Source organism: Loxodonta africana, chromosome 8 (assembly GCF_030014295.1).
Source record: "Loxodonta africana isolate mLoxAfr1 chromosome 8, mLoxAfr1.hap2, whole genome shotgun sequence".
In the NCBI taxonomy this organism is placed as follows: Eukaryota; Metazoa; Chordata; class Mammalia; order Proboscidea; family Elephantidae; genus Loxodonta; species Loxodonta africana.
The window spans coordinates 127532193-127546237 of record NC_087349.1 but is presented as its reverse complement, the minus strand read 5'-3'; the positions used below and the strand labels follow the sequence as shown (position 1 = coordinate 127546237).

Here is a 14045-nt window from a genome sequence, read left to right as displayed (position 1 = left end):
CGACCCTAATTGTGTCTTTAAGTCAGATTTTTAGGTTACTGGGAACAGGCACGTATGGTTCTTATTTAGCCTTCCTTTAGTGCAAGAAAGGCCTTGAAGCCTTTTCAGGGATTTAAAATCTGTACATGAGCAAGTGAAGGTGATTGTGATGAAGAATTTGCTGCAAGTATGGTTGATTCAGTCGTTTCAAAGTGAGGGCAAATTTTCATAACATTAAAGGGCAGTGTGAGTTGAGTTTTATATACATATACACACACGGAGCCCTGGTGGCACAGTGGTTAAGAGTTCATCTGCCAACCAAAAGGTCGGCAGTTCAAATCCACCATATCAACTGGACAGATATGTAAAAATACAAAAAAAAAAAAAACTCAAACCCGTTGCTGTCGAGTTGATTCCGACTCATATCAACCCTATAGGACAGAGTAGAACTGACCCATAAAGTTTCCAAGGAGTGCCTGGTGGATTCAAACCGCAGACCTTTCGGTTAGCAGCCACAGCACTTAACCATTACACTACCAGGGCTTCCTGTATATGTATATAAAAAACCTGTTGTCATTGATTCTGACTCATAGCAACCCTATAGAACAGAGTAGACCTGCTCTGGTGGATTCGAACTGCTGACATATATATATGATTTATCTGAAAGTAACTGCACGTCCTGTACTTCATCTGGGACCATAGACACAGGAGGATCCAAGTTTTGCTCTCTGCCATCTGGCAAGCCTGTAGATGCCAGCTTCCTAGCTTCGTCATTTTAGGATATCTTATTGGGGCTTTTTTTTTTCTTGCTGAACTGATTGCTGCCCAGCATGGTTATTACCCTTCTTCCAGTGACTAGCCTGGACATGCCATTCAATTACTTTTCCGATTCCGAGCAAGTAGAGACAAGTAAAGGAATCTGCCAATGGCTGGACATCAAGCATCAGAGATAGCCTGTGATAGTTAATGCCTCAACCCTGGTAACAGTAAAGTGAGAACAGTAAAAAGGAAACAGAGGGGGTTGATGTGACAATGAATTCTGGTCAACTAGTGGCTGGGAAATATCAAAGAAGGTCATGGGAACTTTTAATTAACTAAGGATTGGGAGGCAAAAGCCTGACTTTCCTCTGGCTTTGATGCTAAATTAGTTTGTCTGGTTTTACTAGGTATATTTACAAGGAATAAGGGGTGTGTGTGTATGTGTGTGTGCACAGAGGGGATGTCTAACTCCAGTCTCAGTAACCTTAGAGATGAGCCTCAGAGAGGTTGTCACAGGCCTCGGCTTCTCAGCTAAGTGTCAGACATGGGATCATTCTGCATCCAAAGAACGTGCCTTTTCCATGATAATAGACTATTTCCCTTGAAAACTAGAATTCCACATTTTCCCTAATAGATTCTGTGTATATTAGAAATTAATAATGTGATGTTTTCTCAAACTGACATGACAAGAAACTCTATCCATCCTCTACCTGCCAGTATCTCCTCCCAACACCCTAATCCTAATCCTTTTGTTCTTGGTAAGGACCATCATTATTTAAAATTCAAACTATGAAGACTTTTCTTCCAGGGTGCCAATATATTGCTCTTTTGTTTACTTTCTTATACTAAAAATACTTAATTTTACATATGGTAAAAACAAAGCTAAATTAGCTAGAATGGCTCATTTAGCCCACAAAGCTTCTCTGAGTAATGCTGCTATGTCTCCTGAGCTGTCCAGTACCTTCATGCCGTGTTACCAAAAACCAACCAAACCTGTTGCCACTGAGTCAATTCTGACTCATAGCGACCCTATAGGACACAGTAGAACTGCCCCACAGAGCTTCCAAGGAGTGCCTGGTGGACTGGAACTCCCCACCTTTTGGTTAGCAGCCGTACCATGTTACTGTTTTAATTTTGTTAATGAGGTAATGAGGTAGAGGTGAAGCCCAAGGCCAAATGGGGGCCAGAATCTCCTTGAAGGCCACAGCATTTGCTCAGATGAGAGCTCCTCAGCTGCTGACTGTCCATAATAGGGAGTGAAGCGAGTTGGAAGGGGCTACAGTCTCTCTGGAACTAAAAACTGTCCAGTCAGGTGTGGGAGTAGTGCCTGCTGGGTAGGAGTCCCAGCACCTGAGAGCTTGTGGGGAAGACCTTTTGTTTCAGTGAATATACGTTTGTTATTGTATTTTTTTTACCTGCTCAGACTTGTGACCATTCCTTTTCTTCTTTATGTCTCAAATATTAAGAGAACATAGCATGCCTCCTGGATTTTGAGTCTCAAAACCCAGTGCCCTTGAGTTGATTCCGACTCATAGCAACCCTATAGGACGGAGTAGAACTGCCCCATAGAGTTTCCAAGGAGCACCTGGCGGATTTGAACTGCCTACCCTTTGGTTAGCAGCCGTAGCTCTTAACCACTATGTCAGATTTTCAGCAGATACTTTCAAATTCACATCCAGAGTCATAGCAGTTCTATGATGAAAGAATAGGCCATCATCTTTTTTTTTTAATTCAGACTTTGTTTGCTGAAGAAACCATTAAAAAAAAAAAAAAAAAAAGAATCTCTAAATTCTTTTAAGGTTGCAGATACAACTTTGAAGCAAAAACCATTAGTGACAATGTAACAATTGCTGCCTCAGTCATAGGAGTTGTGGTGTATTTGAAAGCTACTGATACCATGTCAGAAAACCTTTGTGAGTTAGAAGGCAGTTGTTTTTGTTGTTAGGTGCCATCGAGTTGGTTCCAACTCATAGCGATGTGTCTGTCAGTTTGTTGTACTGTGGGGGCTTGTGTGTTGCTATGATGCTGGAAGCTATGCCACCAGTATTCAGATACCAGCAGGGTCACCCATGGAGGACAGGTTTCAGCTGAGCTTCCAGATTAAGACAGACTAGGAAGAAGGACTGGGCAGTCTACTTCTGAAAAGAATTAGCCGGTGAAAACCTTATGAATAGCAGTGGAACATTGTCCAATATAGTGCTGGAAGATGAGCCCGCCAGGTTGGAAAGAACTCAAAAGATGACTGGGGAAGAGCTGCCTCCTCAAAGTAGAGTCGACCTTAATGACTTGGATGGAGTAAAGCTTTCAGGACCTTCATTTGCTGATGTGGCATGATTCAAAATAAGAAGAAACAGCTGCAAACATTCATTAATAATTGGAACCTGGAATGTACGAAGTATGAATCTAGGAAAATTGTAAATCATCAAAAATTAAATGGAATGCATAAGCATCGATATCCTAGGCATCAGTGAGCTGAAGTGGACTGGTATTGGCCATTTTGAATCAGACAATCATATAGTCTATTATGCTGGGAATGACAACATGAAGAGGAATGGTGTTGCATTCATCGTCAAAAAGAACATTTCAAGATCTATCCTGAAGTACAACGCTGTCAGTGATAGGATAATATCCATACACCTACAAGAAAGACCAGTTAATACGACTATTATTCAAATTTACGTGCCAACCACTAGGGCCAAAGAGGAAGAAATAGAAGATTTTTATCAGCTGCTTTTTTTTTTTTCAGTCTGAAATTGATCGAACATGCAATCAAGTTGCATTGATAATTACTGGCGATTGGAATGAGAAAGTTGGAAACAGAGAGGAAGGATCAGTAGTTGGAAAATATGGCCTTGGTGATAGAAACAATGCTGGAGATCGAATGATAGAATTTTGCAAGACCAATGACTTCTTCATTGCAAATATCTTCTTTCACCAACATAAACGGCGACTATACACATCGACCTCGCCAGATGGAACGCACAGAAATCAAATTGACTACATCTGTGGAAAGACACAATGGAAAAGCTCAATATCATCAGTCAGAACAAGGCCAGGGGCCGACTCTGGGACAGACCATCAATTCCTCATGTGCAAGTTCAAGCTGACACTGAAGAAAATCAGAGCAAGTCCACGAGAGCCAAAATATGACCTTGAGTATATCCCACCTGAATTTAGAGACCATTTCAAGAATAGATTTGATGCATTGAACACTAGTAACTGAAGACCAGACAAGTTGTGGAATGACATCAAGGACTTCATCCATGAAGAAAGCAAGAGGTGACTGAAAAGACAGGAAAGAAAGAAAAGACCAAGATGGATGTCAGAGGAGACTCTGAAACTTGATCTTGATCGTCCAGCAGCTAAAGCAAAAGGAAGAATTGATGAAGTAAAAGAACTGAACAGAAGATTTCAAAGGGCCTCCCGAGAAGACAAAATGAAGTATTATAATGACATGTACAAAGAGCTGGAGATGGAAAACCAAAAGGGAAGAACACACTCGGCGTTTCTCAAGCTGAAAGAACTGAAGAAAAAATTCAAGTCTCGAGTTGCAATAGTGAAGGATTCCATGGGGAAAATATTAAACGATGCAGGAAGCATCAAAAGAAGATGGAAGGAATACACAGAGTCATTATACCAAAAAGATTTAGTTGATATTCAACCATTTCAAGAGGTGGCATATGATCAGGAACTGATGGTACTGAAGGAAGAAGTCCAAGCTGCTCTGAAGTCGTTGGTGAAAAACAAGGCTCCAGGAATTGATGGAATATCAACTGAGATGTTTCAACAAACAGATGCAGCGCTGGAGGTGTTTACCTGTCTATGCTAAGAAATATGGAAGACAGCTTCCTGGCCAAATGATTGGAAGAGATCCATATTTATGCCTATTCCCAAGACAGATGATCGAACCAAATATGGAAATTATAGAACAATATCATTAATATCACACTCAAGCAAAATTTTCCTGAAGATCATTCAAAAACAGCTGCAGCAGTATATCGACAGGGAACTTCCAGAAATTCAGGCTGGTTTCAGAAGAGGATGTGGAACCAGGGATACCATTGCTGATGTCAGATGAATCCTGCCTGAAAGCAGAGAATACCAGAAGGATGTTTACCTGTGTTTGGTTGACTATGCAAAGGCATTCAACTGTGTGGATCATAACAAACTATGGATAACACTGCAAAGAATGGGAATTCCAGAACACTTAATTGTGCTTATGAGGAACCTTTACATAGATCAAGAGGCAGTTGTTCAGACAGAACAAGGGGATACTGATTGGTTTAAAGTCAGGAAAGGTGTACGTCAGGGTTGTATTCTTTCACCACACCTATTTAATCTGTATGCTGAACAAATAATACTAGAAGCTGGACTATATGAAGAAGAACAGGGCATCAACATTGGAGGAAGACTCATTAACGACCTGCATTAGGCAGATGACACAACCTTGCTTGCTGAAAGTGAAGAGGACTTGAAGCACTTACTAATGAAGATCAAATACCACAGCCTTCAGTATGGATTGCACCTCAACATAAAGAAAACAAAAATCCTCACATCTGGACCAATGAGCAACATCATGATAAACAGAAAAGATTGAAGTTGTCAAGGATTTCATTTTACTTGGATCCACAATCAACAGTTATGGAAGCAGCAGTCAAGAAATCAAAAGACTGATTGCATTGGGTAAATCTGCTGTAAAGGACCTCTTCAAAGTGTTGAAGAGCAAAGATGTCACCCTGAAGACTAAGCCATGGTATTTTCAATCGCATCATATGCATGTGAAATCTGGACAATGAATAAGGAAGACCGAAGAAGAGTTTATGCCTTTGAATTGTGGAGTTGGTGAAGAATATTGAATATACCATGGACTGCCAAAAGAATGAACAAACATGTCTTGGAAGAAGTACAACCAGAATGCCCCTTAGAAGCAAGAATGGCAAGACTGTGTCTTACATACTTTGGACATGTTGTCAGGAGGGATCAGTCCATGGAGAAGGACATCATGCCTGGCAGAGTACAGGGTCAGTGGAAAAGAGGAAGACCCTCAACGAGATAGACTGACACAGTGGCTGCAACCATGAGCTCAAGCATAACAACGATTGTGAGGATGGTGCAGGACCGGGCAGTGTTTCGTTCTGTTGTGCATAGGGTTGCTATGAATTGGAACTGGCTCGACAGCACCTAACAACAACATAGCGATCCTATGCACAACAGAACGAAACAGTGCCCGGTCCTGAGCCATCCTTACAATCGTTGTTATGCTTGAGCTCATTTTTTGCAGCCACTGTGTCAGTCTATCTCGTTGAGGGTCTTCCTCTTTTCTGCTGACCGGGTACTTTACCAAGCATGACGTCCTTCTCCAGGGACTGATCCCTCCTGACAACGTGTCCAAATTATGTAAGACGCAGTCTCGCCATCCTTGCTTCTGAGGAGCATTCTGGTTGCATTTCTTCCAAGAGAAGGCAGTTGTGACTCCACCATTTGAAATAATCCGATTCCAAATTATTCCACATAAATTTTTAAGGATCATGGAAAGGCGTAGCTGCAGGCAGTCTTGTAGGTAATTTTCATACCAATTGGTTAACTTCAATGTCTTGCTGCCTTTATTAGTGCTCCTTTTAAATAAGACCACTTGACTGAATTTTCAGTTTAGCTAAACAAGCTTACTCTTTAATCAGTGTCACAATACTCTCCGTAGTCCGACTCAGATATCAGTACCTGTGATGAGTGGCTGGAGAAGGGAATTTGTTCCAACACTGCTAAACACTTTTGACCCAACAACACCAGGATGGATATCCTTACCTAGAAAAGTTTCCAGTCCACCCACCCGACACTTTCTGCTCAGTCAGGACCTGATCCGGAATTCTAGCTCCTTTACGTCCTGACTCCCTATGCTGCCTGGTTCACTTTGCCTCGCTGAGACTCTATCCTCTGGGTGATTGGAAAATTGTCAGCATTCGAGAAATGTCATTACCATCCTTTAATAGCAATTCTCCTAAAATGTCTTCTAATCCGTAGTTTGTGATTACACTTTAAATTAAAATAAAGCTCAGGGAATGTGCCTTTAAATCAGGGACTGGTGTCTGTGTTATGATTTGCCTTCTGCATGGGATGGTAATTTACAAATCTAGGTCTTCCCTCTTAAAATAAATCATAGCTTCAATTCATGATATTTAGATCATCTTTTCAAATACTACTGTTGGTAAAGGTAGCTGGGCATATAGATAAGTGGTTCACGTATCCACTAAATTTCCATTAGGGATGGCAGAAGGTGACACAGATACAGCAAGGACTTTAATGTCAGCCTGAGTTGAGTTTGCATTGAGTTCCAATACCTAGGGGCCGTGTGATTTGGGGACGAGATACTTCATCTTTCCATACCTTGGTTTCCTCCCTGGAAAATTTGGGGTGGTGTTTCAAAATTCAAAGAATATCAAAAACTAAGCTTCTCTAAAACATAGCTTTTAAATTATTCCTAATAACAGCTCTAGCAGATGGGTGTCATTATTGTGTCCATTTTACAGAAGAAGAAACAAGCAGAGGCCCAGAAGGCTAAGCCTCTAGTTAGTAAGTAACAGGTCTAGGATGCCAGCAGCAGTACTCCAAACCACGACACCCCAGCTGCCTCTGAAGTAGAAAGTGTAAAGACCTGACCATCTTCCCGTTTTTCCCAGGAAAGGAGTGACATTGAGGCTGAGGAGAATTGGCAGAACATAGAGAAGAATGCCCGGAGGGATTGTTCCTTGTTCAAATCAGTTTGATAGGCCCCTTTACGTCGACCGTTTTGTATATCACTGGCAAAATGTCTGTTACTGTAACACCAAAAATTAATTGTCATTTTTTCCTATGAGTGTAAGTTGGTAGAGTCAGGAAACAAACCGTATGGTTGTCTGCCACCATTTCCCTGGTAAAAGTAATTCATTTCTACTAGTTAAAATTTTTCATCTAGAATCAGCCCTACCAGAAAGAAGCATGTCCTTATAACTCCTCCAGTATTTCTACAGACCAGGCACTCCACATGGATTAAAGGAAATGTTTGACCATATTTACGGCCTTTCCATATTTCTTTCTATAAATGCACCTGTGCAGAAATGCTAAGTATAAGGTCTCTAGGCATAAAAATGCCCCAAATACCGTGTGTATAATTACTACATGAGCTTTTTCTCTTTTCTTCTTCCTAATAGCAATTCTATTTTCCTTACGATGAAACTGAGGGAGAGAGATATTAAATAATTTGCCTAAAGTACATCCACACAAATCTAAGTGGAGAAATAGAAAATTAGCCCAGCTCTCTTAGTCATTATGATATGGAGATGAGGAAGACTAGTTGCTAAGAGACTGGGTGTTAGCTGAGTCATCTACAGGGCTTATAATATCTCTGAAAATGAACACAATAGTAGAAATGGAGAGGAAGGCAGTGAACCAATGATAATGTCTTCCATTAACAAGCAAATGACAGAGAATCAATAGATAAGCATTAAAATCAATGAGAAAATAGTGCAATTCCTCAATGGAACCATTTTATTGTTGTTGTGTGTTATTTTTGTAACAGAAAGAAGAGGGTAAAACTGAGGAGGAATCCGGAAGTATAGAGTGGCTGTTGATTACAAGTGAGGGTTCTTTAACTTTTACTAATATTCATTGTTAGCTCTCACTTAGGTGGTATTCTAAAAACGAGATCAAAGGAAATAAATGGGTATATGTGTGATGTAGGAGAAGAAGTGGCAATAGTCTGGAAAGAGCAACCTGGGCTTGTGGCCACAGTCATCACTCCTGGCTAGTTGGAGGATGCTAACTTCCGTGGGCACGTCGGAAAACGGCCTGCCCATTGTGAAAGTCTCTTCTGGTGCTCCTCCACATCCAGGCCTGGTTTTACACTTTCTGCTTCTGCTTGCCCACACCAGATAAAAAAGTACTGAATTCCAGATGGAGAATATACATTTTATGTTTTCTCATCTTTCTCAGTCGTCTTCTCTTCATCTCTTTTCCTCAAGGATGGTCTTTTAAAACTTCCTATTCATTCTAGGCTTTTCAGCAGGGACAATGTGAGAGAGAAAAATTCGATGGAAGGGGAGACTTATTATTTCAGGTACAGCTGGACAAGGGGAGGCAGGTAGGAATAGTAGCAGGGACAAAGCTAGAAAGATGTAAGAAGGAGGAAAAGTGAAGTCTGCCTTTGAAACAAGACAGCTGGCCTTGTTCTTGGAGAAAGGGAGGACCCGGGTTTGCGATTTAGCCCAAGGCCTCACCAGGAGAGACTTTTGCTGAGACTTAATATAAGGTGGTTCAGGGGTAGAATTTTGCCGTCCCTGCTGGAGTCCAGGGTACAATTCCTGGCCAATGCCTCTCGTGTGCAGCCATCACCCGCCTGCCAGTGAAGGCTTACGGGTTGCTATGATGCTGAACAGGTTTCAGCACAGCTTCCAGACTAAGATGGACCAAGAAGAAAGCCCTGGTGGTCTCATGCTGAAAGTCAGCCAGTAAGGACCCTGTGGATCACAGGGGTCTGATTGGCAACTGATCAAGGGGGTGGTGCAGAACCAGGCAGCGTTTCATCCCATTGTGCATGGGTGAGTTAAGGCTGGCCTGACACCAGCCAACGAAGACAGAGGTGAGGCCCGGGTAGTCCCAGCTGTCCCTCACTGCCACAGCCCAGCCTCTGTCTCTCTTATTTAGGGCCATCCCACCAGTGCTGTCTTTTCAATCTGCCCTGCCAGCTGTAGGGTTGCCCTTTACTGCTGCCTTTTTTTAATTTGGAAATAAACAAAACAGACAACATGATCATGAACTCACTGGTCTCAGAGGCAACAACTCCACCTCAGAGTAGATAAACACAGAATTTGAGACAAATTCTTTTTCAAGGCAGAATCTCTTAGTGCTTGCAGACTTAGTAGTTTTGCAGTTGTTTTCACTGCTGGTAATAATCCCCCCATTTTTTTTGCACAACTGCTGTCAACCCTGGCTGTGCCTCCTGTCCTGAGCTTGCTCCCAGCAAACTTACCTGCGAACAAGCAGGGAGCATTGAAGTTTTTAATATAACTGATAGGACACAAGGCTTCTAATGGTAAAGAAATTCAGGGAACAGAGAGGGAAAAAACACTATGAATAGATTGAGCAGTTTGAAAGCAGTCCAGAGTTATAGCAAAATAAAAATGTAATAGTCTGCTTAAGGAAAGAAATGCTCATTTTTTAAAACATGTATTCATTAAATATTGCGTGCATACTTTTAAATTGTCTTTAATGTGTCATGCTTTATTAAGATAAACAGAAAAACTTTTCTATTATATGCATTTATCTTGTTCTTATGCCTGTGTCTTTCAAAAAGTTTAATATTACAAAATAAACAAAAACACTCTCACTTCCAACAAAACCTCCCAAAAAACGAAACACAATCTAAACATATTCTTTCATTAAAAAGAATCAGCACAAAGCTGGTTCCTATGAGACGGGGGTTAAACTTGACCCAGGTTTCCAACTTCTCCAAGCTGCTGCCCTTCTCCCTTGTGGTTGCTGTCGACCACTCCCTGCCCTTCGGCTCTCGTCTCTCTCCGTTGGGTTCCGTAATTTGCTGCAACATTGCTCGAAACTCATGAACTGTACTTACAGTTATATGGTTTATTAGGGAAGTAGGAGGCTACAACTTGGGATCAGGATCAACTTGGAACTAACAGGCTAACTCAGGACCAATGTCAGGAAGCACACAGGCAAGGCCTGGAAGTCTCCCCCACAATGAAGAGCATATCCCTCCCTTCTTCAGTGCAGGACAGCTCTCAGCTCTCCCTTGCCTGTGCGTGACCCCTCAGAACGTGCCCCTTCTTGGCCTTGTACATTTCTTCTTGCCTGTCCGTTGTTCAGGCTTCCTCTTGGCCTTGCACGCCACCTTTCAGCCATGGACACTGCTGGGCTCTCTATCTCAGGGCCTGTAGCCATCTTTGGTGTTACAGCCCTGGACTGGTATTATAACGTCTTTACTTCCACTGGCAAATTTTCTTCCCGTAGGCACTCAGCTTTCTCTCTTTTTCTCTCTCTCTGCTTCTTCTGTCTTCTCTCCTTGCCTCTGACAATCTCTGTTGGGTTGGCTCCTTATATATAGGCAAGTGGTTCAATTTTATTGAGTGGATTTTCCAGCTGCTATTGGCAAATAACTGAACAATTCCCTCGCTGGACTAAACTGACTAATCCCCTTGCTGGACCACAAGGGGCTACACTTATTTGCATAATAACTGACATTTTCTGTCAGTGGGGACTGGCTTCTTCCCTGCACAAAATTACCAAGCATCTCCAAAAGAATTAGGGCAACTGTAACAACTCCTCAGGGCTTAGGGGATAAACCTCCCAAGCTGTTTTGATTTTTTCCCCCCAAAGGCAAACAACCACATAAAAGAAGGAATTTCACCACACAATCTAATGGTGTTTCTCAAAAGATGTGCTTATCATAGTGTCAGACACTTAGCCAAACACTGTGTGTACAACAGATGTACATTTTAAAACTTTTTTTCATGTTTTGCTTATTGTCTTTAATATTGTCAAAAATTCAATCTACCACATTGGCATTAGCTGCTGGCAATATTTCGTTTTCACATTTGGGTGTGTATGAGCTTATCAAGGTGATAAATAACTGATTTTTAAATGGATGTTTTAATTTGTCATTCTTGAACCCCATATCCCATGCCAATTAGCAGTGGCTTGTGCCTCCTTACCAAAGACACAGGGCTTGCTCGCACCCATAGCACAGCCGACTTCTGATGGGCTTCGCAGCACAGGCAGGGTCCAGTGACACTGTCACAGTGCGTCCACTGCAGCACATGGGTGTGAAACCAGCATGAAGGGGCTCGACTGGCTGATACCCCAGGAGACCTGAACACTTGAAGTGGGATCCTACTTGTGGAAGATCAGTTTATGATGGGAAAGAATTAAAACATTCTTTCCTGATTTCCTTTTCCATACTCAAATGAAATAATGCATTTAAAGTAACTAAGCACCCTTAAAAAGCAAAACAAAACCAAAAAAATACTATCCCTTAAATGTAGCTCTCTCCCTAGGATACCATTTCCATGTTAAATAAAAATACAAAGAGCAAAGCATCCTTAAAATCTCCCAAAAGAAATACTGCCCAAAAGTCAGTGCACTCCATAGCTCATGCCTAGGACATAGCTCATCATGTGAGAACATGAAAATTAAAGCATTGTGGTAGCGATGCATGTGAGGCAAACATACTGTGGATATGTTGTCAGGAGAGGCCAGTCCCTGAAGAAGGACATCATGGTTGGTGAAGCAGAGGGTCAGCGAAAGAGAGGAAGACCCTCAGTGAGATGGATTGACACAGTGGCTGCAACAATGGGCTCAAGCATAACAAGGATTGTAAGGATGGTGCAGGATCCGGCAGTATTTCATTCTTTTGCACGTAAGGTCACTATGAGTCTGTTGGGACTGAGTTGATGGCATGTAACAACAGTGAAACATGGTAGAGGTAATTCTGCCTAAGGCACACCACCAACAAGGAGGCAGCTCTTCAGAAAACAGGAATTTAATTCCTCATCAAAAATGTTTGGTTCCTAAGTGTTTCCTGGGTTTTTGCAGTGATATGCCTACTTTATTTCAAGTGAAAAATAATGAATTAAAAAAGGTTATGAAAGTATATGGTTGTTTAAACAAATTCTTTCAATAGCTGCTGGGTCTCTGAAGTATCCATCTTTCAGAGCTCTTTGTCCTCCATCTGTGAGAATTGCCAAATGTACTGCGGAGTACCAGGCTTAAAAAGGTGCTGGAGAGAACAGCCTGATTACCTGAATTCCAGTTTGGCTCCCAACGAAAGGTGGGAAAATTGCCTGGATGCTTTGCAATGTTGCTGCTGCGTTGGCAATAGGTCTTATCTAATAGTTTATTACACTCAGAAAACAAAGCACATTCTAGGACCCACGGCCCCACCACTGTCCTTTATCAATTTCATAGATCTCTAACAACCAGAGGATTGTTCCTGAAATCTGACGTTTAAGCCACAGCAGAATCTTCTCCTCTGTAAGCAGGACAGATTCATCCCTCCAGCAACAACGGACACTCCCTGCTTCACTGGAGCACGACCGATTAAGTGCCAAGCAGACCACTAAATGCCACCTCCCCCTTAGAGAGGCTGTCCAGAGGCAGGCAGCTGGGGCTTCGGCTGTGTTTGTTCCTTGAGCCGTCAGCTGATAAGCCCCGCTGTCTGAGGCACCAACCAGCCCTGACTGAGCAAACTGTGAATTCTCCACAGGGGACTGGCAGAGCAGAGTGGCCATGCTTCACTGCCAGCGCTTCCAGGCAGATGCCTGGCTTCCATGTTGTGCCTGCCTCAGGAAAGTTGCCTCTTGCAATGGCTGGCAGAAAGCAGACACTTTGGGCATGTTTGCTGAATATAAAAGAGAAAAATTAGGAGAGAAAAATGCCAATGTAGAGAAAATGCACAGAGACCATGCACACAGAGAGATGCCTTTCAGATCTTGCCAGATAAAACACTGTTGTTTTTAGCCAGGTTGTTAAGCGATGCTGACTTGAAGAAGAACTAAGTAAAATTAGCAAAGGGATGACCTAATAAAGCACAACCTAATAGTAGTCAAAAACCTGTAACTGATCAATTGCCTTGGAAAATGCATATTTTAGAAAACAGCTGTTGCAATATGAGGCAAGGTCATTTGCAGCCTTTTAGACACCAGGGCATTGTATTAAGAAAAATACAACTGGATTCGAAACTATGTTAGGATGCCCATTGTGGAGACTGCTCGGAGGGGCATGTTAAAATGTTATGCACTGTGTTGGCTGGATACAACATGTAAAGCTATAAAAACAAACCTGTGTTTTTTTTTAAATCAGAAATACGGAGTGTGTCTGTCAACATGAGAAACAGCGAGGGCCCACTGTGGTATCACAAAAGCATAAATGTGCTGCTCTCACTCTGACGTAACTGGTGCCTATTTTATTGTTGAGAACTTGAAACGAGTCTTTCAGAAACACATACCTATGTTTGTCGTTTGTCTTCTTTCTCAGGTGCAAAGAAGGCTACCAAGGAGTCCGTTGCGATCAATTTCTGCCGAAAACAGATTCTATCCTTTCAGATCCAAGTAGGTCAAGCGTTTTTCTTCTTCCTCCTTCTAACACAGCATCTAGGCAGCCCTTACTCCGAGCCACAGTTGTTATCGCAGCTGAAGGCTGTATTTTCGCAGTGTGTGTCTGAAAGTCGGCCAGGATGGAAGCTGGGCCAGTCGTTCGTGTTCAAAGTTCGCTCAGAACCAGCTCAGTCCTAGGTCTCTCTTCATGGGGCCTGGCCTTGAGAT

At 42.2% G+C, this 14045-nt stretch overlaps 1 protein-coding gene across 4 annotated transcripts in view; it reads left to right on the top strand.

Moving 5' to 3' along the window:
- Positions 1-14045, top strand: part of NRG3 (neuregulin 3) — a 1465063-nt gene that overhangs the window by 1111468 nt on the left and 339550 nt on the right. For all 4 annotated transcript variants that reach the window (XM_064290319.1, XM_064290320.1, XM_064290318.1 and 1 more), the window contains exon 3: positions 13759-13832. In XM_064290319.1, the coding sequence (XP_064146389.1) occupies positions 13759-13832 (74 nt within the window). The remainder of the gene's footprint in view (positions 1-13758; positions 13833-14045) is intronic.